Source organism: Danio rerio, chromosome 24, assembly GCF_049306965.1.
Source record: "Danio rerio strain Tuebingen ecotype United States chromosome 24, GRCz12tu, whole genome shotgun sequence".
NCBI lineage: Eukaryota > Metazoa > Chordata > Actinopteri > Cypriniformes > Danionidae > Danio > Danio rerio.
This window is the reverse complement of record NC_133199.1, coordinates 930,001-956,342: the sequence shown is the minus strand read 5'-3', so window position 1 is coordinate 956,342 and position 26,342 is coordinate 930,001. Positions and strand designations below refer to the sequence as shown.

Below are 26,342 nucleotides of genomic sequence, written 5' to 3'. Positions count from 1 at the left end.
TGAGGTCCTTTTACAGCATCGATAATGTAGATTTATTTTCAGTTTAACAACAAAACATCAGTAAACAGCACTATTCCACCTATCCTGCTTTACTGAGCTGAAGTTGATTTTATATTTACATTGGGTCATTTTTGAATGGTGACAGCCTGTGACGCTCTCCTTATCTTGTTCACGGCTACTCTGAATATTTGTCTGAAACAGCATATAAGTATGGCTTAGTGATGAGTGTAATTCCTGCACACTGCTGGCCGTTTGGCAACTAAAATATTATTTGAATAAATATACGCGTTTAATTAATCTGGTTTGTTCAAATGCACCAAAATACATTGAATATAAATAAATGTGGATATGTAGAAGTAATAAAGATGTGGCTAGAGGGGCATCTGCTGCATGAAACAGGAATAGTTGTTGGTTCATTCCGCAGTGGTGACCCTTAATAAATAAGAGACTAAGCCGAAGTAAAATTAATGAATGAATAATTTCTAAATAGTCTCAACTAACAAAAAATAAAGCCATTGTGAGATCAGTATTACGAATAATTGACATCCCTTTTACACAGTGGAAACAAACTCAAACACCGACAGGAATCACACACTGATCCCAACCAAACCTGACGAAAAGCATGTTGGCATCTGTCAATACAGTGTGAATTGGCTTTAAGTATACGGGACTTATTTTGTCTGTCAAAGCAGCCTAGAAATAACCCAGTCTCCTGGACAAGCCCTAAACAAGCAGCAGTAATTAGAGGACACATCATGCAGTACATGACAGACTGCATGCGGCCTCACAAAACTCAAACACACATTTACCTGAACAAACACACACCTGATTGCAAAGGAAGCAGAGAGAAGCCATCGAAAATAAACTGTGTGTGAAGAGGTGAAGATGCCAGCGGGAGACGGGCAGAAAATAAGCAGAGGAATATAAACGGCCCTATGGTCACAGAAACACCGCAGATAATCTGATCCGTCACTTCAGATTTCAGTGAGGAGTACGGTTTTTATGTGAGGAATACAGTGCTGTCATTTACTGCTGCATTTAACTAGTGAAATATGCTGGAAGTGACAAGTGCATTTACTAAAAATGAATAAATATGAATGAATGAATGAATGAATGAATGAATGAATGAACAAATTAATTAACTAATTAATTAATGTGGATGAATCAGAAATATTTTGTGTTTTTACATACAGAAAAATATAAAATAAAATGAAAGTTAAATTAATCAATCAATAGAACAATAAAATAAACAAAAATAAATTAATGAATTAATGTTTTCTGTATTAACAAATATAAAAATTAAATCAAATGAAAGGTAAATCAATAAATCAATAGAACAATAAAATACAATGAAAATAATAAGTTAATAAATACAATTTGGATAAATCAGAACTGTTTTCAAGTTTTTACAAACTAAAAAAAATAATAAAATAGAGTTAAATCAATCAAAAGAACAATAAAATAATATATGAAATAAAAATAAATATATGAAACAAATAAGTACAAAAAATAAGGGAATGAGTGAAAGAATAGATAAATAAATGTGGATAAGTCCGAATGTTTTGTGGCTTTACATACAAAAAATAAAAAAATAAAATGAAAGTTAAATCAATCAATCAATCAATCAATAAAGCAATAAAAATAAACAAACAAATAATAATTAAGTAAATCAGAACTTTTCTGTTTTTATAAAAATTAAAAAAAATGTAATTAAAGGTAAATCAAAAGAAAATTGTATTTAATAACAAAAAGATAAATAAAATTTGGATAAATCCGAACTGCTTTTAGGATTTTGCAACTAAAAATGAATAAAATAGAATTAAATAATAAATTAAATAAACAAATAAATGAATGAATGAATTAAACGAAAGAATGAATTGAATGAAAGTATGATTTTTTTTTCTGTTTATAAAACCAGATAAAAAATAAAATTAAAGTTAAATCGACAGAACAATAAATAAAATAATAAATATGTAATAAAAAATGATTAATAAAAAATGTGAATGAAAAGAACAAATCTAAACTAATGAAAAGCTTCCAAATACTGGACTTAAAGAAAATGCGCATTTATAAATTTATTTATTTATTTGTTTTTGACCTCTGACCTTGGATTGTGTCTTGCCTTTCCCAAAGTTACTCTAATATGATCATACACATATGACTGCACTGTATGTGTGTATTTTGTTTTGATGATTTGAGAATTTTTATACTTCATTGCATTTAGTTTTGCAAGTAATGCAAACTACCTAATGCTTTCTATTCCTGTTGCTTTAAATGTCTGCAGGCTCATTATTTTATATGTAATATATTTATTTATTCATGTTATATCATATTGTATCCGTTATAATCAATCATCTGCACTGTACTCTAACACAGTCAAGAAAACACAAAAGTGATCAAATCAGATATATTATATTATAGATACTATAGATATATAGATAAAACCATTACAATCATGTCAAATGAATAATTCCCAAAAAATACAACCAAAGTACCAATATATTACGTAAAAACACCAACTGCACAAAATAAAGAGTGTTTAAATCATAAACGCTTCATCCACTTCTATTAAAGCCACCGTATACTGGTCACTTTAGCTTTTATAATGCACTTTTCAGGCACATGCCTTTCCACTTTTTGTCTATAATCATATATGTTGAGCGGATGGAGATGTTTTCATAGGAACTGAAGGATCTTATATGGCAGAAGATTAAATTCAAACGCAGCACTTAGTGGAAATCAATGCACTAAAAATATTGTGACTCTTTCTGGATCAATTAACTGCTCAGACGCATTAGATTTAAGCGGTTCTGTGTATTTTTAGAGGCCGCGAGTGAGAAAACGATCTCTCTGAAGTGAAGTACGCCACATGAATCTCTACTAGTTTATCTGTGCAGTCAATGGCAATGACTTACTGACAATAAGCTTTCGCTGTTGCTTCAATCCATCATATCAGTATTGAAACAGTAAATCTGATTATACTGAATGCTTGATCCTGATTGGCAGATCTAATTCTAAATAAGGCAACACTGTTTATCGTTAAGTTAAAATCATTCACCCCCATGTGATATTTTTGTTTTCTTTTTCAATTATTTCCTAAATGATGTTAAACAGATGCAGGAATGTTTCACAGTATTTCCTCTAATATTTTTTCATCTGGAGAAAGTCTTATTTGATTTATTTTGGCTAGAATAAAAGCAGTTTTTAATGGTTTTAAAGCCATTTTAATATTATTTCATATTTAATATTATTATTTTTCAATATTATTTGCCCCTTCTGCAATATTAGTTTCTGATTGTTTCCAGAACAATACACTGTTATACAATGACTTGCCTAATTACCCTAACTTTACCCTAATTACCCTAGTGAAGCCTTTACATGTCACTTTAAGCTGAATACTGGTGTCTTGAAGAATATCTAGTCTAATACAGAAAACAGTTCTTTCAAAAATGGAAATGTTTCAAGGGCACCCTAAAACGTAACGGAGCCGGCAATTTAGGCTTTAGTTATTTAGGCTAATAAAAAACAAAAGACAAGGGAATGGTGAAATCAGAATGCTAAAATAAACAGAGAAAAACTCACCAACAACTGGACTGAGCGATAATCACAGCATAATAAACACATCCCAGTCAGGTCCGTCACCTTTTTGAGTCCCTTGATACAATGCCGTTGTGTTTCATGCTATTTGCATGTATTTTGAGAGAATGCAGGTGTTTTCTTAACGAGAGGATTTGCAACACATATTATGTCAAACCGGGCGACATGGTGGCTCAGTGGTTAGCACTGTGGCATTACAGCGAGAAGGTCGCTGGTTTGTGTCCTGGCTGAGTCAGTTGGTGTTTCTGTGTGGAGTTTGCATGTTCTCCCCGTGTTCGCGTGGGTTTCCTCCAGGTTCTCCGGTTTCCCCCACAGTCCAAATGCTATAGGGGAATTGATTAACTAAATTGACCATAGTGTATGAGTGTGTGTGGGTGTTGCAGCTGGAAGGGCATCTGTGGTGTAAAACATAAGTTGAAAAGGTTGGCGGTTCATTCCGATGTGGCGACCCCTTGATGAATAAAGGGACTAAGCCAAAGGAAAATTGCATGTGCTTTCTTAAATTGCAGAACAGAACAAACGGAACGGAATGAATGAACGAACAAACGGACGGAACGAACGGACACAGACAAATGAACGGAACGAACAAATAAATGTGCATAAACCAGAACTGTTTTGTGGTTTTACATACAGAAAAAAATGTATAAAATGAAAGCTAAAAGCAATTAATCGATTAATTAATAAAACAATAAAATAAAGACATAAATCAATCATAAATGAACACATATAAATAAAGAAATCAAATGCTGCGTAAAACAAATGTCGGAATAGTTGGAGGTTCATTGCATTGTGGCGACCCCTGATGAACAAAGGGACTAAGCCAAAGTAAAATTGCATGTGCTCTCTTAAACTGCAGTACGTTAAGCTCTCTCGGCCACTGTAATAAAACTGACATCTGTGGAGAAACTGCACTTGCACAACAGCTCTTCATCCACATTGTTGTGTGTTCACAGTATTTCCCTGCACTGAAATTTCTAGCCGACTCGGCCTCTGGGTTCGGCTGGACGTGAAAAGTCTCCTGCGGTGAAGGAGGAAGACGGACTGTAAGACGCTGGCTCTGAGTTTACTCGCTGAAAGTTATGTGCTGGGAGAACGACAGAGCCAAAACACAGGAGTGATCCGAGACATAACTCTACAGCTCAACACACAGTTATAAGCCCTCCTGTGAAATCTTCATCCTTTCAATTTACTCAACCCCACTTTCCTTAGAGATGGTTATAAACATATTGCATATCGCATATCATTCCCTGATTCATCAAGCTCTTCTCATATGACCATTACTGGTAGAATTCAAGTGCGGATGCCAGCAAAATATGCCCATTGAGTTTGAATGGACACATATCATAGTGTGGATGGGGTTAAACTGTTGACTGCAGTGTTGTTCTGCGAGTGTGTATAGGTGTGCTATGTGTTTCTAACCTGATTGTCCACCTCAAAGTCGCTGTTGTGCTGTGAATCCTCCTTTATAGACGGTTTCTCCAGACTTCGGCACAGCAGCCACGTGACCAGACTGACCACAAACATGCCGATGTCCGGTATAAACACCCGGATGCCATTACCGGCGTCAGCACCTCGGACACTGCAGACACACAAACACACATTCAGTTAATGATATGACTGATATGAGCATATGCACAACACATTTCCCATCATCCTGCTTTGCATCGCTTATCAAAAATCAAAAACAAATGTAGGCGGGGCTTGATTTTGTACACAAAGAATTCATTAGATGGTTGTGGTTTGCTATTGGAGGATCTCGTGTGAGTGACAGGTTAACAGGTTGACGCCCTTTTTATCTAAAAATATTTAGGTATTGTGTAATGTGTCAATCATGGAAGTGGGCGGAGCTAATGATGCTGACTGCACCTCTCTGATTGGTGTAATTTTCTGCACAGCATCATGGGTAACTGTTTTTTGCATAATTTCTGCTATTGACCTTATTCTTTCACATAAGAGTCAAAGCAGACTTTGCAGCCTAATTGTCTCAAGATTTAATCATTTTTACAATAAAAAACAGCTTGTTTTGCTGCTTTATGTTGCAAAATTGGTATTTATTGTTAGCATAGTCATGAACACACTTGATTGTAGAGTAAGTCATTCTCATCAGAAATCCTAAAACAATAACAGAAGAGTTTACTTGTAAATTCAACATAAGTTCAATTAAACATATTTCATAAAAACAACCTGACTTAATGGGTACAGATGGGTTCAACTAAATCATACACAAAGCATTAACAACCTAGGAACTCACAACATGTCTGTAAAGGAAATATTTCCCTGTGGGCAGCATAAATAGATGTTTTATTTCCACAAGTAAAAAGGTTTTATCGACAGGTAACACTTAAACCAGAAACTACTGAATTAAAAAAGATTATCAGTACAAACCAGACAGATCTTTTATTTCATTAAATCAGGGCATAGTTTTGTGCATGAGGAACTGATTAGACGGTTGTGGTTTGCTATTGGTGGAGTGACAGGTTTACTCCGCCCCTCATAACAGTAAACACCAATCAGAGAAAAGACATAAAAGGAGGGGAGATTATTCTGATTCAAGACTACAAAAACTGATGATTTACAAAATAATAACATGCACTTACAAAGTCTTTACAGTAAACATTATAATATTTTCACCAAAATAAACTAATTAATGCTGTCGAAAGATTAATCGCATCCAAAATACAGTTATACACACTGTTGAAGACAGAATTATTAGCCCCTCTGAATTAGTAGACCCATGTTTGTTTGTTTTTCCCAATTTCTGCTTAACAGAGAGAAGATTGTTTCAACACATTTTTAATCATAATAGTTTTAATAGACAGCAAATAATACTAGACTAGGTATTTTTAAGACACTTCTACACAGCTTAAAGTGACATTTAAAGGCTTCACTAGGTTAATTAGGGTAACTAGGCAGGTTAGTGTAATTAGGCAAGTTATTCTATAATGGTTTGTTCTGTAGACTATCGAAAAAATATATATAGCTTAAAGGGGCTAATAATATTGACCTTAAAATGATTTTCAAAAATTTAAAACTGCTTTTATTCTAGCCGAATAAGACTTTCTCCAGAAGAAAAAACATTATCAGACATACTGTGAAAATTTCCTGAATCTGTTAAACATACTTTTGGAAATATTTAAAAAAGAAAAAAAATATATAAATCGAAAGGGGGCGAATAATTCTGACTTCAACTGTGTATATATATATATATATATATATATATATATATATATATATATATATATATATATATATATATATATATATATATATATACACACTTTTTTATTACACATTTTATTATAATATTTATATCTAACACAAACAACAAATAAGTATAAATATTTTGGTTTTGTATTTTAAATTGTTTATATATATATATATACACACACACACACAAGTAAATACAAAATTTTTTAAATTATTATTTTATTTATATATCTCTAACCATTATTTATTTTATTAATCCATACCTCCTAACACTCACATTTTTCCCGAGAGTCTCCCGTATTTCAGACCCATCTCCCGCCACCCTCCCGTTTAGTTATTTTTCCCGGAAAACTTCCGTAACTACCCCCCCCCCTCTCCCCCCTCAGTCCTAAGCTTTTTGGTACAGACAATAACACCCCCGGGTCACCGACTTTAATATAGTATTTGATCGCAGCAGCTGCCCAAAACCCAGTGATAGTACAGTTACTTAGCTGTATTATTCAGACACCTCATCCCCGACACCTAGACTTCTCCCCCTCACGGATTTTCAGAGACGAATGTTGGCAGGTATGGATTAATCGCAATTAATCTTTTGACAGCATTAAAATAAATGCTGTCCATTTTAATCTCATGGCTTTTACCTGCACCACAGGCTGAGGAAGTTGACATGTTGGCCACTTAAACACATGCACTGTTTTGATAGCGCCACAGAGCCTCAGTGTTTACAGTCTTTGGGAATAAATGGTCTACTTACAGTTGTCTCTGCATGTTAAACCGGGATAGGAGAACATGTTTTACAGGGGACCTATTGTGCCCCTTTTTACAACATGTAAAATGCATCTCTGATGTGTGTAGTGAAGTTTCAGCTCAAAATATCACACAGATAATGTTTTCTAGCTCTCTGAAACGGACCCTTTAAGGCTTTGATCCTAATTGTGGTGTTTCGGTGACTGTCGCTTTAAATTTAAATGAGATTGTGCTCTATTCAGAAAAGGGCGGAGCTACAAATGCCTGTGTGTCAGGATAGTGGCAGATTCAAAAACAAGACTAACATTCTATGCTAATGAAGAAGAGATGGTCACTAGTGGGCGGGGCTTTCCCCCGATGATGAGACATACAAAGGGAGAATGTCAATCAAAGTGCCTCTGCAGACTGTTTTTATCAGCTGTAATTATAAAAAAATACAATTAATTAATGTTTACCATGAGGCTGGATATATTCACACACTGCTGACACACAACTGGGTTTAAACCCTTTATAAAAATGATAGGAATGATGAGGTACCCTTCAACATAAATATTAAAAAATGGGCAATTATAAATACACAAACTGCATACAGTAAGCATAAATCAGAAACATGCAAGTTGTCCAAGAGCCAAACTAACATTGAAGATGAAATGAGTTTTTACGAGTGCTCTTAGCGCAACAATGAGCAGCAGAGCCTCTTAAAAACACACAAAAACACTCTGTTCTACAATAAAAGCCTGCGATTCCCAGTATCCTCGCTCTGAGCGCTCACACGTCTGGATCTCATTTCCGTGCCGGCCGGGAGTGATTTTTAATGAAACCAACCCATTCAACCCTTCAGAGAGTGGCGGATTCCCAAGCGAAAACTCCAACACCACTGGTTTCATTCCTGCACGTGCAAAACGACACTCCTCAGCTGTAAAGATGCTCGTTTGCAGATCTTTAAAGGTTTACACAGAGTCACATTTGGCAATGTTGAATTCCTGGAGCATTTAAAGGCCACCTATTATGCAGAAACCCCTTATATAAAGGGTTTAAACACAGTTTAGTGTCAGCAGTGTGTGAATATCTCCAGCCTCTCATGACAAAACATTTATTAATGTTATTTTTTATAATCAGAGTTGATAATCTGCAGAAAAACTTTGATTGACATTGAAGTAAAGTTGCTTTATATTCACAGAGGGCTTGAATATGTTTTGGACACATATGCGCCCCAAATTTTATCTATGCGACCTCAAAATATATTTGGCAGCATTTGTGCGAGTGCATATAATTGTTATAGTGTGACCAGTTTTCACTGCAAAATGTTCCCCGCATGCGCGGATTTAGGAGGCATTCACGCATTAAGCATCTTTGCACCTAAAAACACCAAACGCAGTGCTCTGGAATAGTTTAAAACAGTTGTCATGTCAACTTGCGGCAGTAAACGAAGCCCGCAATCCTTGCCCCGCCTTCAAGCTCTTCTTATTGGCCCATTGTGCAAGAACTGAACGCGAATGGATTGGTTAATATCAGCTGTCAATCACTCAGTCAACATGACAGGGAGCTACCATCCTGAAAATGTAAAGGTCTGGATAGGAGAGAATGTAAACAACACTGACAGATTTAGTTTTAGAAACCACCTAAAGTTACTAATAATGACAGATCTGACCAGTGATCATGTGCTGAATGTCAATCCAGCATTTACACTTTTCAAAAAGTGGATAAAATACTCCCAGTGGTTAAAGTCCGCCATGAAAATGACTAATGCATTCACTGTACAGCTGTTGGGATGGAGTTTTCAGGTAACAGTGTTTGCCCCTGAATCTACACATTTTAAGCACGAGATGTTCTGACGTTATTTAATCCTTCATTTAATCGTCATGATGGTGTCAGTCGTGCGACCGACACTGCGTTCACCATTGCTAAAGAGCTGAATACACTGAGGATAAACTAATATAGCAGCTCATGAAAAGACCGATACTGCTATTAAGATGACGTATGCACATAATAAGTTATCTTCTGTGCAATATCAGACAGCACACGTGAGAACAGCACAGCTATTATTGTTAATTCAGTTAATCTCATTTACAAGCAGTGCATGCAGGGCCGGTCTGCGCATGCAGATTTGTTTATTTGTTAGTTGTGATTAGAGTGTTAATATATAATACAATCTGTTCATATAAAATGTGTAGTAACGGTGCTCATAATTTTTGTTGGTCAGGTGTGCCTGCATTTGTGGAATTAGGAGCACCAGCGCTTCCAAGAAAAAAGATTAATTTCAAGCCCTGTTCACACCTTTAGACTTTCTCCATAATAATATAATTATTAAAAAGTATTCAATTTACAGTATGTCAAAGTACAGCATTGTTTACAGTCAATTAAGGTGCTAATGTTGTTTTGAATTTATACTTACATGTAATTTCAGACAGAATATTCAAAGTACCGTTGTAAACAATATAGGGAGCTGTCAGTGAACTAATGTGCGAATATAAAACCTTTTATATACAGTACAATCTCTATATTGTTTACCACTCTATTTGAGTATTGGGTCTGAAATAGCATGCAAGAATGACTTCAAAATAACATTAGCAGGATCTAATTGACAGAACAATGCTGTACTTTGATAGTCATTGGCTGCTAACATGATTGTATTATTAAGGTGAAAGTCTGAATGTGCGAATATGAAACCAACTTTACCTCAATGGCCTAGTGCCATACACAAACATAACTCTTAGGGATCGATTTATTTAAGTGTAAATGGTGAAAATAATAATAATTACCATTAGCCAGTGTTTCATGACTATTAATATTGACCAGTAATACTTGAACTATAAAGTAACTTATTTTAACTAATTTAGAACTGATTGTTTGTGATAGGAATGTCACGGAAAATGCACCGATTATCGCAAATAAAGAATAACATTACATGGCTTTAATTATACAGTAGGCCTACCTTAGTGCCATTTATAAACATATAACTCTAAGGGATCCATTTATTTAAGTGTAAATGGTGATAATAATAATAATAATAATTACCATTAATCAGTGTTTAATGACTATTAAAAATAGCAAGTAACACTTGAACTATAATATTAATAATAATCTAACAGTTGTTTAACATCAGTCTAACGAATAGTTCACCATTTAACGTTAAAGCAAAGCGAATAATGAATTAAACTAATGTAAACAGAATGTTTTTAAGCATATATTGTGATTGTAACGTTAAATTAATAGGATTTTTGACTAATTTTTTACATTATGTCGTGTAGTTAGTCATAAACACACAAACAAACAGACATGTCTACTGTTAGCTCCTCATCTTTGTTTATATCCGGTCAGACAGCGACAACATCGCTATAATAACACTCGAGTTTAATAAAAATGAAGTTAAAACTGAGTTTCTTACTGTTATGGAACATAGTTTTGTCAGAAACTTGGCTCCTTTTCGTCGTATCGACAAAAATATTTGCAGACAAACTTCGTAAGGTAGCGTTAACAAATATGGCGATGGCGACTCATTTCTGTCAGAAACTTACAGAACGATTCAGATCAAATCATTTGAATTAATGAATCAATGACTCGTTCATTAAAAACTATCTGCTGCCATCTACTGGACAGTCAGTGTAGAACAGGCAGAAATATGTACTTGAGAAAGTCTATATAATAATAATAATAATAATAATAATAATAATATTTAAAAATAATATTAATAATAATTATATGATTTATTATTACTATTATTTTAAATATTAGTGATAAAATAAATTATTAAAGTATTAGATTCGTATTTTATAATAAATTATTATATTATTATTTAAAAAATAATATTGCTTATATAAATTATAATATTCAGTATTATTATTATTATTATTATTATTATTATTATTAATATTATTATATTAAAAGTATTAGATTATTATTTTATAATTAATTAATAATTTATTATTATATTTATATTATTACATTTACATATTTTTTATATTATCTTAATATTATTATTTAAAAACAATATTGATAAGATAAATTATAATATTCATTATTATTATTATTATTATTATTATTTTAAATTATATTGATGAAATAAAATATAGTATTAATTATTATTATTATTATTATTATTATTATTTTAAAAGAATTAGATTATTATTTTATAAAAAATTTATATTTTCTTATTATATTTATATTTACATTATTATTATTTAAATTATATTATTATTTTAAAAATAATATTTATAATATAAATTATAGTATTCATTATTATTATTGCTATTGTTATTATTATTATTATTATATTAAATTGTATTATAATAAACAAATATTTTATAATAACAATAATATTGATGATGATGAAAAAATAATAATTATAATTAAAATTATTATTGCTGTTTTGTTTTTGTTATCATCAACATTATTATTACAGTCGTTTTTATTTATGTTATGATTAATATTATTATTAAATGTTGTGCAGTGTAGATTGTAAACTGTTCAACCTACTAGATGAATGACAATGTCAGCAGGAAAAGAAAGATTTTGCAAGCTTGTTTTGCCTCGGTGTTGATTGGCTAACACTGTAAATAAATGAATGCTTGGTTTCACTGAGGGCGAAATTCCTGCGTTCAAAGCGAATCCTCCCCGACTGCCTCTTTGAAGTGTGTGGTATTTGCTTCATAAACCGTAATAAATGGCAGGCGCTGTGTTTAACACACTGACAACAACACAAGTGTATCGACTCGCGCTGCAGATGCTCTTTGTAATGATGTCTCGCTGTATATAAACAGTTTATAGTACAGCTAAACAGGCTTTCATCTCACCAAACTATGAGCAGACGACACTGAAGAGAAAGACGGAGCTCACGAGCAACACTGGATATTCACTTATATATTCATATATATATTCCCAAATGCAGTTGTCAAAATTATTCGCCTCCTGTGTAATATTAATTCTTTTTCAAATATTTCCCAAATGATGTTGAACAGATTCAGGAATTTTTTCACAGTATTTCCTCTAATATTTTTTCTTCTGGAGAAAGTCTTATTTGTTTTATTTCAGCTAGAATAAAAGCAGTTAAAAAAATTTAAGCCTATTTTAAGGTCAATATTATTAGCCCCCTTAAGATTGTCTACAGAACAAACAAACTCTTACACAATGACTTGATTAATTACCCTAACTTGACTTATTAACTTAATTATTAATTTATTTATTTATTTAGTTAGCTATATTTGTATTTTTTTTTTTTGTTATTTAAATGTATTTTATATTAATTAATTTATATATTTATTCAGTTATGTTTATTTTTATTTTACTTATTTATTTTTTGTATATATACATATATATTTAATTAATTTAATTTATTTTCGTATTCAAATGTATTTATTCATTTATTATTTTTATTTTTATTTTCATTTATTTACTTATTTGTAGTTTTTATGTATTTTGAATTAATTAATTTATATATTTACTTAGTTAAATTTATTTTTTATTTAATTATGTTTTTTAAATTATGTAATTATATTTTTTATGTATTATTTAAATGTATAATTTCATTTATTTATTCATTAATCCTTTGATTTATTTTATTTATTTACCTATATAAATAAATTAATTCAAAATACAATTAAATAAGTAAATAAATAAAAATATTAAAATATTAAATGCAAATAAGTAAAATACATTTGAATATTTATTCAGTTGTATTTATTTTGTTATTTACTTAATTGTGTTTTTTAATTAATTTATTGATATATATAAATATATTTTTCAAATTTTTAAACTTATAATTTTATTTATGTATTCATTTATTTATTTATATATATTTTTAATTATTTTTTTCAGTTTATTTATATATATCCATCTCATTAGCATAAACAACAGCCCTGAGTGAGAAGCAGCCGTCTGTCCATTAGCCATTAGAATGTTTGAGCTGCTGAAGATAACGTCAGCATAGACTAAGAGGATTGTGGTTTTAGATGAAGCACAAATGACTGACAGAAGCATGAACACACACACACTCACACTGAAGCACACATGCACACCTGATCAGCACTGACAACACACACTGCTGTTTTACATATGTCACTATGCTGGCTCACAAGCATTTGTAGCTCCGCCCTCTTCTGACAAGAGCACAATCTCATTTGCATTTAAAGCGACAGTCACCAAAACACCACAATTAGGATCAAAGCCTGAGCAGGTCAGTTTCAGAGAGCTGGAGAAGATTATTAGTGTGTTATTCTGAGATGAAACATCACTACAAAGATGGCCGAGATTTATTTTACATATTGTAAAAATAGGGTCCCCAAAAAGCATAAGCATCAGACTGTATTTCTTTCTGTTTGCCGAGTGAGTCAACATGAAAGCAAATCCACTGTGGACAGAAACAGCCTAAAAACACAGACTGGAAGTCATGAATCATGCGCACACTCCGTCCTCCACTGACTCACGCTAGTTTGCTCCTATAAATGACTTGTTGTTGGCTAATAAATTTAGCAGGGTTAACCAACAGCAGCCTGCCTCCAATGATAACCTGCTCGCAGCTCATTCGTATCAGCTCCAATGCCTTCCTAATGAAGATCTCCAGACCTCAGCGACACAAATTACACTCTAATTATTTGCACAGAAAACAACAGCCGGCCCAAAATGCACAGCAACGCACGCTGGGAGAGACGCATCCAGAGATGCTTTGGGTTCTGTTCTGTCCAAGAGAAACAGACGCCACAGAGCTGCGATTCAGGCCTCATAATGAAGCGTCTGTTGGATCTCCCTTGTGTTTTAATGCTCGGGGTTAATCGCACGCTCAGAAAAACAACACACGCATGATTTATGCTGCGCGAGTCCAACTTAAATAGGATTATTTTGACACGTCCTGCACCGTTCATGGCCTATTAGTGACAAATTACTGAGGAAGTCTTGTGGAAGTGTGATCTGATACGGTTTATCAGAGAGCGCCGCATGAACAATGATTTGAAGATTAATCTGTATTGAACAATAAATAAATCAGGCACGACTAAACTAACAATCTATAAACTGCTGTCACAACTAATATTATTATAGTTTAGCATTTTCAATTTATTTTTTAAGTAGTTAAATGGTTTTGTTAGTTTTAGTTTTTATTTTCATTTTAGTTTTAGGGTATTTTTGTTTTTTAATGTATATATTTATTTATTTGTTTATTTATTTATTTTTATATATTTTTATTTTTTTGTTTATTATTTAAATGTTTTTTTATTAATACATTTAAATATTTATTGAGCTATATTTATTTTTTAATATAAATTATAATGTTTTAAATGCATTTATATATATTTTTTATTTAAATTTATTTACCTATTTAAATGAACTTATTTATTTATTTATTTACTATTTTATGCATTTACTTATTTATATTTATAATTTGTTTTAATTTATTTTTTTTATTATTTACTTAAATGTAAAAATGTATTTATTTTATATGTTTAATTAATTTTATTTATTTACGCATTTAAATGTATTCATTTTTATTTTTATTCATTTGTTATTTTATTTATTTATTATTATTAATAATTTAAAATTTAATTTTAATTTTAGTTTTTATTTTGTGCTAATATTTTTATTTACTTTATTATATGTATATATTTGGTTTAAGTCTCTTTTTCATATTACAAATCATATCTAGTTGACTTTTTTGGCAAATTTATTCATTCATTAATTTTTCTTCGACTTAGTCACTTATTCATCAGGCATCGCCACAGCGAAATGAACCGTCAACTTATCCAGCATATGTTTTAGGCAGCGGATGCCCTTCCAGCTGCAACCTAGTACTGGGAAACACCCATACACACTGATTCACAAACACACTCATACATGACGGGCAATTTAGTTGATCAATTCCCCTATAGCGCATGTCGTAGGACTGTGGGGGAAACCGGAGCACCCGGAGGAAACCCACACCAACATGGGGAGAACATGCAAACTCCACACAGAAAGACCAACTGACCCAGCCTAGACAAAAATGTTTTTGTGTGTGGTTGATGTGTATGTGTGTTGCATTCTATGTGTGGTTCTGTGTGAATGTGTATGTGCATGTGCACACAAGTTTTACCTGTGTGTGTGTATGCATGCAATGTGTATGTTTGCAAGCTCCAGTGTGTGCGCATAAATATGTGTGCGTGGGAGGGTGAGTGTATCTGTGTTTGTGTGTGAGTGTATGCTTGTGTATGTGTGCGCGTGCACGATTGTTTGTGTGCATGTATGTTTTTGTGTGTGCTTGATGTGTACATGTATGTGTGTTTGTGTGCATGTATGCATGCATTCATGCGTATGTGCTCATGTGTGTGTGCGCAAGTGTATGTGTGGTTCTGTGCGAATGTGTGTGTGCATGTGAGAGTGTGTGCGAGTTTTACCTGTGTGTGTGTGTATGCATGCATGTGTATGCAGGCTCCAGTGTGTGTGCGCATAAATATGTGTGCGAGAGTGTGTGTGTTTATGAATGTTTCAGTGCATGCATGCAAATGTGTGTTTGTGTGCTAGTGTGTGTGTGTATGCATGCTTTTATACATGTTTGCACGAATGTTTGTGTGCAAGTGTGTGTGTGCATGTGTGTATGCATGCATGTGTGCGTATGTGTGCTCATGTGTGTGTATGCATTCATGCGTGAGTCTGTGCGTACACAAATGTTGTGCATGTGTGGATGCCTGACTGTGTGTATTATTCATTCATTATTCATTTTCTTTTAGCTCAGTCCCTTTGTTTATCAGAGGTCGCCACAGCGGAATGAACCGGTGTGTATTATAGTATATTGTTTTATTTCAGTTAGCTTTTCAGTGAGTTGTTAGTTTTATTTATAGTGAATTAAATCTTTTATTTCGGTTAACCAGAATGCTTTTTGACCAATAGATTTGGTTTTCGTTTACCAAAACAATCTTGGTTGTTACCATAATTATAGTGAGTGTTTGTCTTGTGCTAGACTAAACACGCCCTTGTTTGGGTTGTAAACCTGCTTGTAGAACTCATAATTTAAAAGCAGGGGAAACTGATAACACTGGGACAATCCTCCTCCTCAGACTGCAGAGCAAGAAATGAAATGCTGAGATGATAACGCAAACAAAAGAGAGCCGGAGCAGCTTCAGTTCACATGTGTCTGCTCGTAAACACACGTCTCTGAAATAAATATTACTCAGATTATTGCAGCTCTACAACACATTCCTGACGGCCTGAGCGAGCCAACATGTGCCTTTAACAGATACATACTCGGCATATCTTTCTTTATTAAATACTTAAAAATATTTACTATGTTCCAATATTTTATTGCATCAGAATTTTCACTGGGAGCACAACTGAAGCTTCTGCTCTGATCTGTAGTGCTATACAGTTGCCAGGGTATTGCTATGTGGTTACTAATGCATTCATTTAGTTTTAATATATTGCTAAACCCTTTATAGAATGTTGTAAATGGTTGCTAGGATGTTACTATTTAGACGTTAGGGTGTTCAGAGCATAAGAATATTGTTGTGCTGTTGGTAGTGTTTTACATGGTTGCTAGGCTGTAGATAAGCAGTTACTATGGCGTTCTTAGAGATTTAACTTATTGATATATAATTGTTAGAATGTTGTGCATAGTTGTTAGGGTGTTGCTATGCAGTTGTCAGGGTTTTGGTGTTTAAAAATATTGTTGTGGTGTTGGTAGTGTTTTACACGGTTGCTATGGTGTTGATAAGCGGTTACTATGGTGTTCTTAGAGTATTAGCATATTGGTATATAATTGTTAGAAAGTTGTACATGGTTGCTAGGGTGTTACTATTTAGTTGTTATGGTGTTCAGAGCATTACAATATTGTTGTGCTGTTGGTAGTGTTTTACACGGTTGCTAGGGTGCTGATAAGAGGTTACTATGGTGTTCTTAGAGTATTAGCATATTGATATATAATTGTTAGAATGTTGTACATGGTTGCTAGGGTGTTGCTATGCAGTTGTAAGGGTGTTAAGAAATTTAGAATAATGTTGTAGTGTTGGTAGTGTTTTACATGGTTGCTAGGGTGTTGATAAGCAGTTACTAAGGTGCTCTTAGAGATTTAACACATTGAGATATAATTGTTAGAATGTTGTGCATAGTTGTTAGGGTGTTGCTATGCAGTTGTTAGGGTTTTTGGTGTTTAAAAATATTGTTGTGGTGTTGGTAGTGTTTTACACGGTTGCTAGGGTGTTGATAAGCGGTTATTATGGTGTTCTTAGAGTATTTGCATATTGGTATATAATTGTTAGAATGTTGTACATGGTTGCTAGGGTGTTGCTATGCAGTTGTTAGGATGTTAAGAGTTTTGGAATATTTTTGTGGTGTTGGTAGTGTTTAACATGGTTGCTAGGGTGTTAAGTGGTTTCTATAATGTTGTTAGAGTTTTAACATATTGATATATAATTGTTAGAATGTTGTACATGGTTGTTAGGGTGTTGCTATGCAGTTGTTAGAGTGTTTTAGAATATTGTTTTGGTGGTGGTGTTGTTTTACATGGTTGCTACGATGTTGATAAGTGGTTACTACAGTGTTCTTAAAGACTGAACATTGATATATAATTGTTAGAATGTTGTACATGGTTGCTAGGGTGTTGCTATGCAGTAACTAGTGTGTTCTTTGAGATTAACACATTGCTATAAAATGTATAGAATGTTGTATGTTGTTGCTATTGTTATATAATTTAATGAGTAATGTCCATCATTACCAGGGTGTTGCTATGCAGTTGTAAGGGTGTTCAGATTATTAGTGCATTGTTGTACTGTTGGTAGTATTGCTGATGGTTGCTAGGGTGCTGCTATGTAGTTGCTAGGGTGTTGTGAAGTGGTTACTTGGATGATCTTAGTGATTTAACTTAATTGCTGTGTGGTTCGTAATGTTGAAGGTGGTTGCTAGGGTGTTCATAGAGGTTTAACAAATTGCTATTTAGTTTAAATAGCATCTTGTACTAGGGTGTTGTTATGCAGTTATCGAGTGTTCAGGGTTTAACTATATTGTAGTGTTGTTGGTAGATTTTTGGAGGGTTACCAGGGTGTTGCTATGTTGTTACTGATGTGTTTAATATTTTAAAACTCTATGAATACCTTAGTGACCAAATAGCAACACCCTAGCAACCATGTAATATAGAATATAGAATAAATACTCTGAGCACCGGAACAATGGCATTACAACATGCTGTTGCTAGGGTGTTCAGAGTGTTTCTTCTATATTGTAGTAAATAGTATTAGTATATGGTTACCAGGCTGTTGCTATGCAGTTGATATGGTGTTGTATCATTTTATTATACATTTTCTGGAGCGCTGTATAAGAGTGTTACCGTGCAGGTACTGCGATTATAGAGTGTTTAAGCACATTGCTGCACAGTTGGTAGTGTTGTAGATTGTTGCCAGGGTGTTGGTTTGCTGTTGCTAAGGCATTCCGAGTGTTCTAAGCATGTTGCTATGTGAAACATGACTTTTCCTGTTGTGAATTAAAAGTCTGCAGTGTTTTGCATTGGCGTTATCTCACTGCAGACATCCCAGCAGCTGCATAAGGCATTATTATGTAATCTGGCTCCGGGCACTTCATCATAACACATATGGTTTGCGCTAGACTTCCAGACACTGCTCTTCCTCCACAGGCAGGTAAATTACAGATGTCTGTCACTAACATCATACAGATCATGACTAACACGCGTGTTTTAAGCACTGCCAGCTGCAGTGAACAGACTCTGATGATCTGGCTCCAGTCTCCTGCTCGCCGCCAACTGGGCCAGTGCAATGCTAATGCTGTAAGAGTCTGCCAAGTTACCGCACATTAGCATGAATGGACAAATGTTTCTTCAGATATAGGCCAAGAGATCATATATTTACACTGAAGAGCCTTTTTATTACATTTGTCTGGCAAAGTACAACATTGTATATGCATGCATCATATAATAATGCTGTTAATTACATTTAAAAATATATATTTTTAATTTAAATTTATTTTATTTTAAAAAATTTTATTTCATATTTTATTTATTTTATTCCATGTAATTTTATTTTATTTCATTTGATTTTTTTATTCCATGTAATTTTATTTATTTTAATTTTATTTTATTTTTTATTTTATTCCATGTATTTTTTATTTTTATTTTATTCATTGTTATTTTTTTTTCATTTTATATCATTTATTTTATTTCATGTGATTTAATTTTATTTCATTTAATTTTATTTCATTTCATTTTATTTTATTCCATGTGATTTTATTTTATTTTATTTTATTTTATTTTATTTTATTTTATTTTATTTTATTTTATGAGTCTGAACAGTTCATGCAATGTTATTTCCTCCAGTTTTGTATTGTGTTTCATACTGCTATGTTACGGAAGTGACAGTAATGAAACTTTAATTTGCTTCACTACAGTTAATTTTAAAGCTAGTATTTATTTACCCTGAATGCAATTACATAAATAAATCTAATGAAATTGTCATGTTATTGCAGCCATAGCCCTTTTGATAAAAAAATACACAAATAAATAATAATGAAATATTTATCTTGATTTATAAAGTAAAATATATGGGTTTTCTTCTTGATAAAATATGAATAATATATTTAAATATTTTTTTGAATGATTTGACAGTTACAAACTGACATATAAACAACATAAAACAATAAAATAATAATAATAATAATAATAATAATAATAATAATTTATTCCTTATTTATTTTCTTTTTGGCTTAGTCTCTTTATTGATCAGGAATCGCAACAGCGGAATGAACCGCCAACTTATCCAGCAAATGTTTTAAGCAGTGGATGCCCTTCCAGCTGCAACCCCATCACTGCAACCCCATCATACACTCTCATTCACACACATGCACTACAGACAATTTAGCCTACCCAATTCCACTATAGCGTTTGTGTTTGGACTGTGGGGGAAACCTGAGCATTGACCCAGCCGAGGCTTGAACCAGCGACCTTTCAACTTTCAACTGTGTAACCCGGTGCACCACCGTGACGCCAATTCAGACTCAACATTGCATATGTTGTGATGAGACTACTGTGTATGTGCACATTGCGATATCGATGCTGAATCTATATACTGCGCAGGCTTATTTCACACACTAGTTTGTTTGCAGCTTGTCCACTTGGTCAGCGTCAGTCACCTGCTTCCCAGAATGCCACTGTTTTAGCAGTAGACGCCATCATGCCCAGAGAAGGAGACTCAGAGACACCGGCCACTTACAGCAAAGACAAATCATGTAAACAAACAGGATTACAAAGCTGAAAAGAAGAGATCTGCCACCCACAGGCTCCTAATAACAGAATCAGATTTAGGCCTGTGCCAACCAGTCAGTGAGTCTCTGCGCATGATATAATAATGTGTCTATGGGTGTGATCAGGAGCTACTGTTATACAGGAAACCAGTTTGCCTTTGAACTTTAACATTGTATAAGATCAAACAGCTCAGATCCCGCTTAAAGAGACTACACGAGCACAAACAAGTGAGTGTTAACGATGACGGCGGGCTATTTGTGAAAGAGAAGGAGACTTGTGTACTTTAAATCTCACAAGTATATATCACTGTCACTGCTGTATTACACTGTATATATTACAACATTACAGTATATACTCTCAGTTAATGAATGTTCCAGCATACTGTAGTATTAAATAAAGTCACCTGATAATAAAGTAAAAATACTGTAGTATACTTTAGTTTTTACTTCAGTAAACTGGTGTATTGTAGTGTAATATATACTATAGTTGCCAAAAACTACAGTATTGGGTCATTTGTTTATATTGCTATAGTTGTTGTGTTACCGTAGCAACTGTAGAATCACAACAATCAACCACTATAGTTGGTGTTACCATAGCAACTATTAAATCACAACAGATCAACCACTGTAATTGGTGTTACCATATCAACTGTTGAATCACAACAATCAACCACTGTAGTTGGTGTTACCATAGCAACTATTGAATCACAACAAATCAACCACTATAGTTGTTGTGTTACCATAGCAATTGTAGAATCACCACAGCAGATCAACCGCTATAGTTGTTGTGTTACCATAGCAACTGTAGAATCACAACAGATCAACCACCATAGTTGTTGTGTTTCCATAGAAACTGTAAAATCACCAGAACTGATCAACCACTATAGTTGTTGTGTTACCATAGCAACTGTAGAATCACCACAGCAGATCAAATCACTATATTTGTTGTGTGTCCATAACAACTGTAGAATGACCATGATCAATCATTAGTGAGTGACGAACACCTTTGTACCTGCCTAGCAATAGCCTAATGACCACACAAAATAGCATAGCAACCACACATAACACCCTAGTACCTGCATTGAAACACCCTAGTAACCACATAGAATAACAGCCACACATAACACCATAGAAATTCATAGTAACCACACAAAACACCCTAATACCTACCTAGCAACCCCTTAGTACAGACAAAAATAACATAGCAACCACAAAGAACACCCAAGTACCCCCCTAGCAACACCCTCGTAACCAAACACAATCACCCAGCAACCCCACAGAACACCCCCTAGCAACCAAACAGAACACCCCAATACCTGCCAAGAAACACCCTAGTAACCACACAGAATAACAGCCACACATAACACCATAGTACTTTCTAGCAACAACAAGAAAAAACATATCAGCCACACAGAACACCCAAGTATCCCCTAGCAACCAAACAGAACACCCTACTACCTGCCTAGCAACACCCTATTAACCAAACAGATTAACAGCCACACATAACACCATAGTACTTCCTAGGAACACCCTAGTAACCAAACGGAACACCCAAGCACCCCCCTAGCAACCAAAAGAATGACATAGCAACCCCAGAGAACAGCCAAGCATCCCTAGCAACCACACAGAATAACATAGCAACCACACAGAAATTAAAAGCCTTCAGTCTAGACTTTTTCAAGCCACCATACAATTCCAATCCAAGCACATTCTTTGAAATAGATGTATGTGTGTAATTACAAATTATGAAAACATTGGTTGGACGACAAAATACCATTATATTGCTTTTTTTTCTTTTATATATACATAAAAAGAATAATATTACCGCATATCTTTCATTATTCTGTCATATGAGAGCGATGGACCTGTGAATGCTTTATCATTTCTATTGTGTTCCATTGTGTTGTTAGTCAGCATTAATGACGGATCATCCATCTGACCACAGTGCTCATCACAGCCTCCAAAGAAATTAAATTAAAAATTACTACATAAAATAAATAAACAAATTAATAAACAAAAATAAGAAAAAATAAATAAAAAGGATAAGTAAAAAATATAAAAAAATATTTCAAATATAAATTTATAAATTATATATATATATATATATATATATATATATATATATATATATATATATATATATATATATATATATATATATAAATGTATTAATTAAAAAATAAAAGAAAATAAGTAAAAAAGAAAAAACTTAAATGAAGATGAAAAACAAATAATAAATAAATAAAAACATAAAATAAAAAACAGTCACTACATAAAATTAATCAATTAATTAATAAAAACCTAAATCACATTCATCATAAAAAAAAAAATGTCTTACCTTTCAAAGCCGATCTGTCGTATCGATCTCTCCCATGATGAACCTGCAAAAACAAGAAGAATGTAAAGTCTAGAAGGGATACAGCTGCAGACACACACATCATCCATTCACTCACTCATTTTCCTTCAGATTAATCTCTTATTTATCAGGCATTTCCACAGCGGAATGAACCACCGACTATACCAGCATATGTTTTACACAGCGGATGGCCTTACAGCTGCAACCCAGTACTGGGAAACACCCATACACACTCTTTCTCTCACACACACACACACACACTCATACACTACAGCCAATAGTTCCTTAATTCCCCTATAGCGCACCCGGAGGAAACCCACAGCAATACGGGGAGAACATGCAAACTCTGCACAGAAACGCCAAATGACCCAGCTGGGACATGAACCAGCGACTTTCTTGAGGCCAGAGTGTGAACCACTGGGCCACCGCGCCACCTTCTTAGATATAATGGGAATCAATAAAAGCACAGTGTGTGTTGGTCCGCTGACTCCTGGAATGCTCTACATTAGACGTGTGTGTTTATAAGGACACTTCCAGCTATTCTCCAGCATTATAAAGACACACTGCCAACACAAACACACCGCATCGCTCAGCTGATCCTCCCAGACAGGAGAAAAGGGCTGAGATTTGATGGATTATTAATGATGTAATGAGTGTGTGGAGTGTACAGTATCTCAAAATACAGTTCAGCTTAAAATTATCATTTACTCTCACTCAGGAGGTTGTAAACACACACACACACACACACACACACACACACACACACACACACACACACACACACACACACACACACACACACACACACACACACACACACACACACACACACACACACACACACACACACACACACACACACACACACACACACACACACACACACACAGCAGATCTGGCATTTACACTACAGAGACGTTCACCAATGCGTCGGGAGTGTAAGATCAGAGTTCAGGAGGTTTCTTGTTAACATGTATTGCTGGATTGGAGGATAGAGCCTCAGACAGTCATATGTTATAACAGCTCATAAAACAGCTCAGAGAATCACTGTAGAGGACAAAAACTTTGTTTTTCTGAGAGAAAATGGTCACAATTGCAGAATTTACAGACAGAAGTACAAGAAAAAACTTGCAAAAGTTTAGTTTAAAATGTCATAAATAAAGTCTATTCTGGGAAATAAAGTCAAAATTGCACCAAAATAAACATTCAGAATTACCAGGAATAAAGTTTCAATAGCAATAACAGCAGACAAGCATTAAATAAAGTCAAAATCGCATAGAAAAGTTTACAAACACAGTCAGAAATGCAGGAAACAAAGTTAGAACTGCAACGCAAAAGACTTAACTAATGAAATCTAGATAGATCAGAGGAAAAAGTCAACATTCAGAGAAATAAAGCTATAAATAAATAAATAATAAACAAACAAATAAATAAATACAATCTAAATTACAAGAATTTAATAATAATAACAATAATAACAATTAATAATAACAGCAATGATAATAATATAAATAAGTAATAATAATAATAATAACAATAATAAATTAATAATATAAATAAATCCAGTCAGAATGGCAAGAATGGAAGTCAAAACTACAAAAAATAATTTTGTTACTACTACTACTACTAATAATAATAATAATAATAATAATAAATATTAATAATTGTATTAATATTAATAGTAATATTATTAATAATAATAATAATAATAATAAAATAAATTTAGCCTGAATTGCAAAAATTTAAGTCAAAATAGCATATTAATATTATTATTAATAATAATGACAAATTATAGTAACAATAATAATTATTATAAAATAATAAGAATACAAAATAATAAAAATAAACAAATAATAATAATAAACAAATAATAATAATAATAATAATAATAGTAATAATAAGAATATCTATACAAAAAATTAAAATAAATAAATTCAGTCTGAATTGCAAGAATTGAAGCCAAAATTGCATATTAATACTAATATTATTATTATTAATAATAATAATAATAATAATAATAATGACAAAAAAGTTAGAAATAAAGTTAGATTTGCAAGTCCAAATTGCAGAGAATGAGTGTGTTGTTGCGCTGGCGCCAAACTCCACCAAATTCTGTCAGTGCTGACCTGAAGGAAACGCAGGGTTACATCTCGCCTTTGTTAGGAAAGAAACGTGCTGTATTTTTAGAGAGCGGCGAGAGACCCGTCCTGAGGAAACTGATCTTTATCTGCTCTCAACATGTGGAGGAGAGAGAGCTGCGTTTGTTCTCAGTGCTGCTTCAGTCATACAAACACACACACACACACACACACATTCACCTATATAAACACATACACACACACACACACACACACACACACACACACACACACACACACACACACACACACACACACACACACACCTAAACACAAGCATACTCACTCACACACACTCACTGAACTCTTAATGCATACATTCCAGCTTTACCACATTAAGGACATTCTGAATTAATATTTCTTAGGGTTAAGATTGTAGCATTTATATATATTTTTTTTGTCTTTTTTTTTCCTTCTCATAGTTCTGATTTGTTTCCTCCTCCTCAGATTTCTGCATAATTCAGTTTCTCCTCTGCTCTTCAAGTTCACCTCTGAGCTCATGTGAGAGAGTGAGTGAGGAAAGCCTCAGATCTGCAGATGGACCGCTTTATCTGTAGCTCCGCTCCACAGAGAGACTCTTGTTTCTCTTTACTGACGCACGTTTATGAGCAGAGAGATGTCATTTTTGGCTGCGCTCCGCTTTACCGCATCGCACAGAAACGCTCTGTAAACACGCCAGTAATGAGACGCCGACCGGCGATAAAGAAAAGAGCTTCATTCTACTCTCTTAAAGGCACAGTTCACACAAAAATCTACATCTACTCCCCATTTACAGTAGGAGTTTCTTTCTTCTGCTGAACACTAATATAGATACTGTGAAGAATGCTGGAATGAAAGCAGACATTGATGTCCATAGTAGAGGATGAAAATACAATGGAAGTCAGACACTGTTTTTATTCCAGCAACAGGTCTGAAAGAAGTAAAAGATGAGAAAATGATTGGGGGTGGACTGGCCCTTTAAATCAAGACATGTTGACACTTAAGCTGGAGCTACACTGACATATGAATATTTCTATGTAATATAATATAATATAATAATACTACATAATGTAACATATTATAATATAGGACAACAAACTATAATATAATATAAT

At 33.4% G+C, this 26,342-nt stretch overlaps 1 protein-coding gene across 7 annotated transcripts in view; it reads right to left on the bottom strand.

Annotated features, from left to right (window-relative positions):
• Window positions 1-26,342, bottom strand: part of piezo2a (piezo-type mechanosensitive ion channel component 2a) — a 150,032-nt gene that overhangs the window by 86,797 nt on the left and 36,893 nt on the right. For 5 of the 7 annotated variants that reach the window (XR_012399642.1, XM_073941353.1, XM_073941355.1 and 2 more), the window contains 2 exons: window positions 23,093-23,135; window positions 5,017-5,176 (listed from right to left, as the gene is read on the bottom strand). Coding sequence is in view for 6 of the 7 variants with exons in the window: in XM_073941353.1 (XP_073797454.1) it covers window positions 5,017-5,176; window positions 23,093-23,135 (203 nt within the window). In the remaining variant the exon portion in view is untranslated. Of the gene's footprint in view, window positions 1-5,016; window positions 5,177-10,939; window positions 11,094-23,092; window positions 23,136-26,342 lie in introns of those variants that run through there. The other 2 variants (XM_073941357.1, XM_073941358.1) reach the window with 1 other exon arrangement.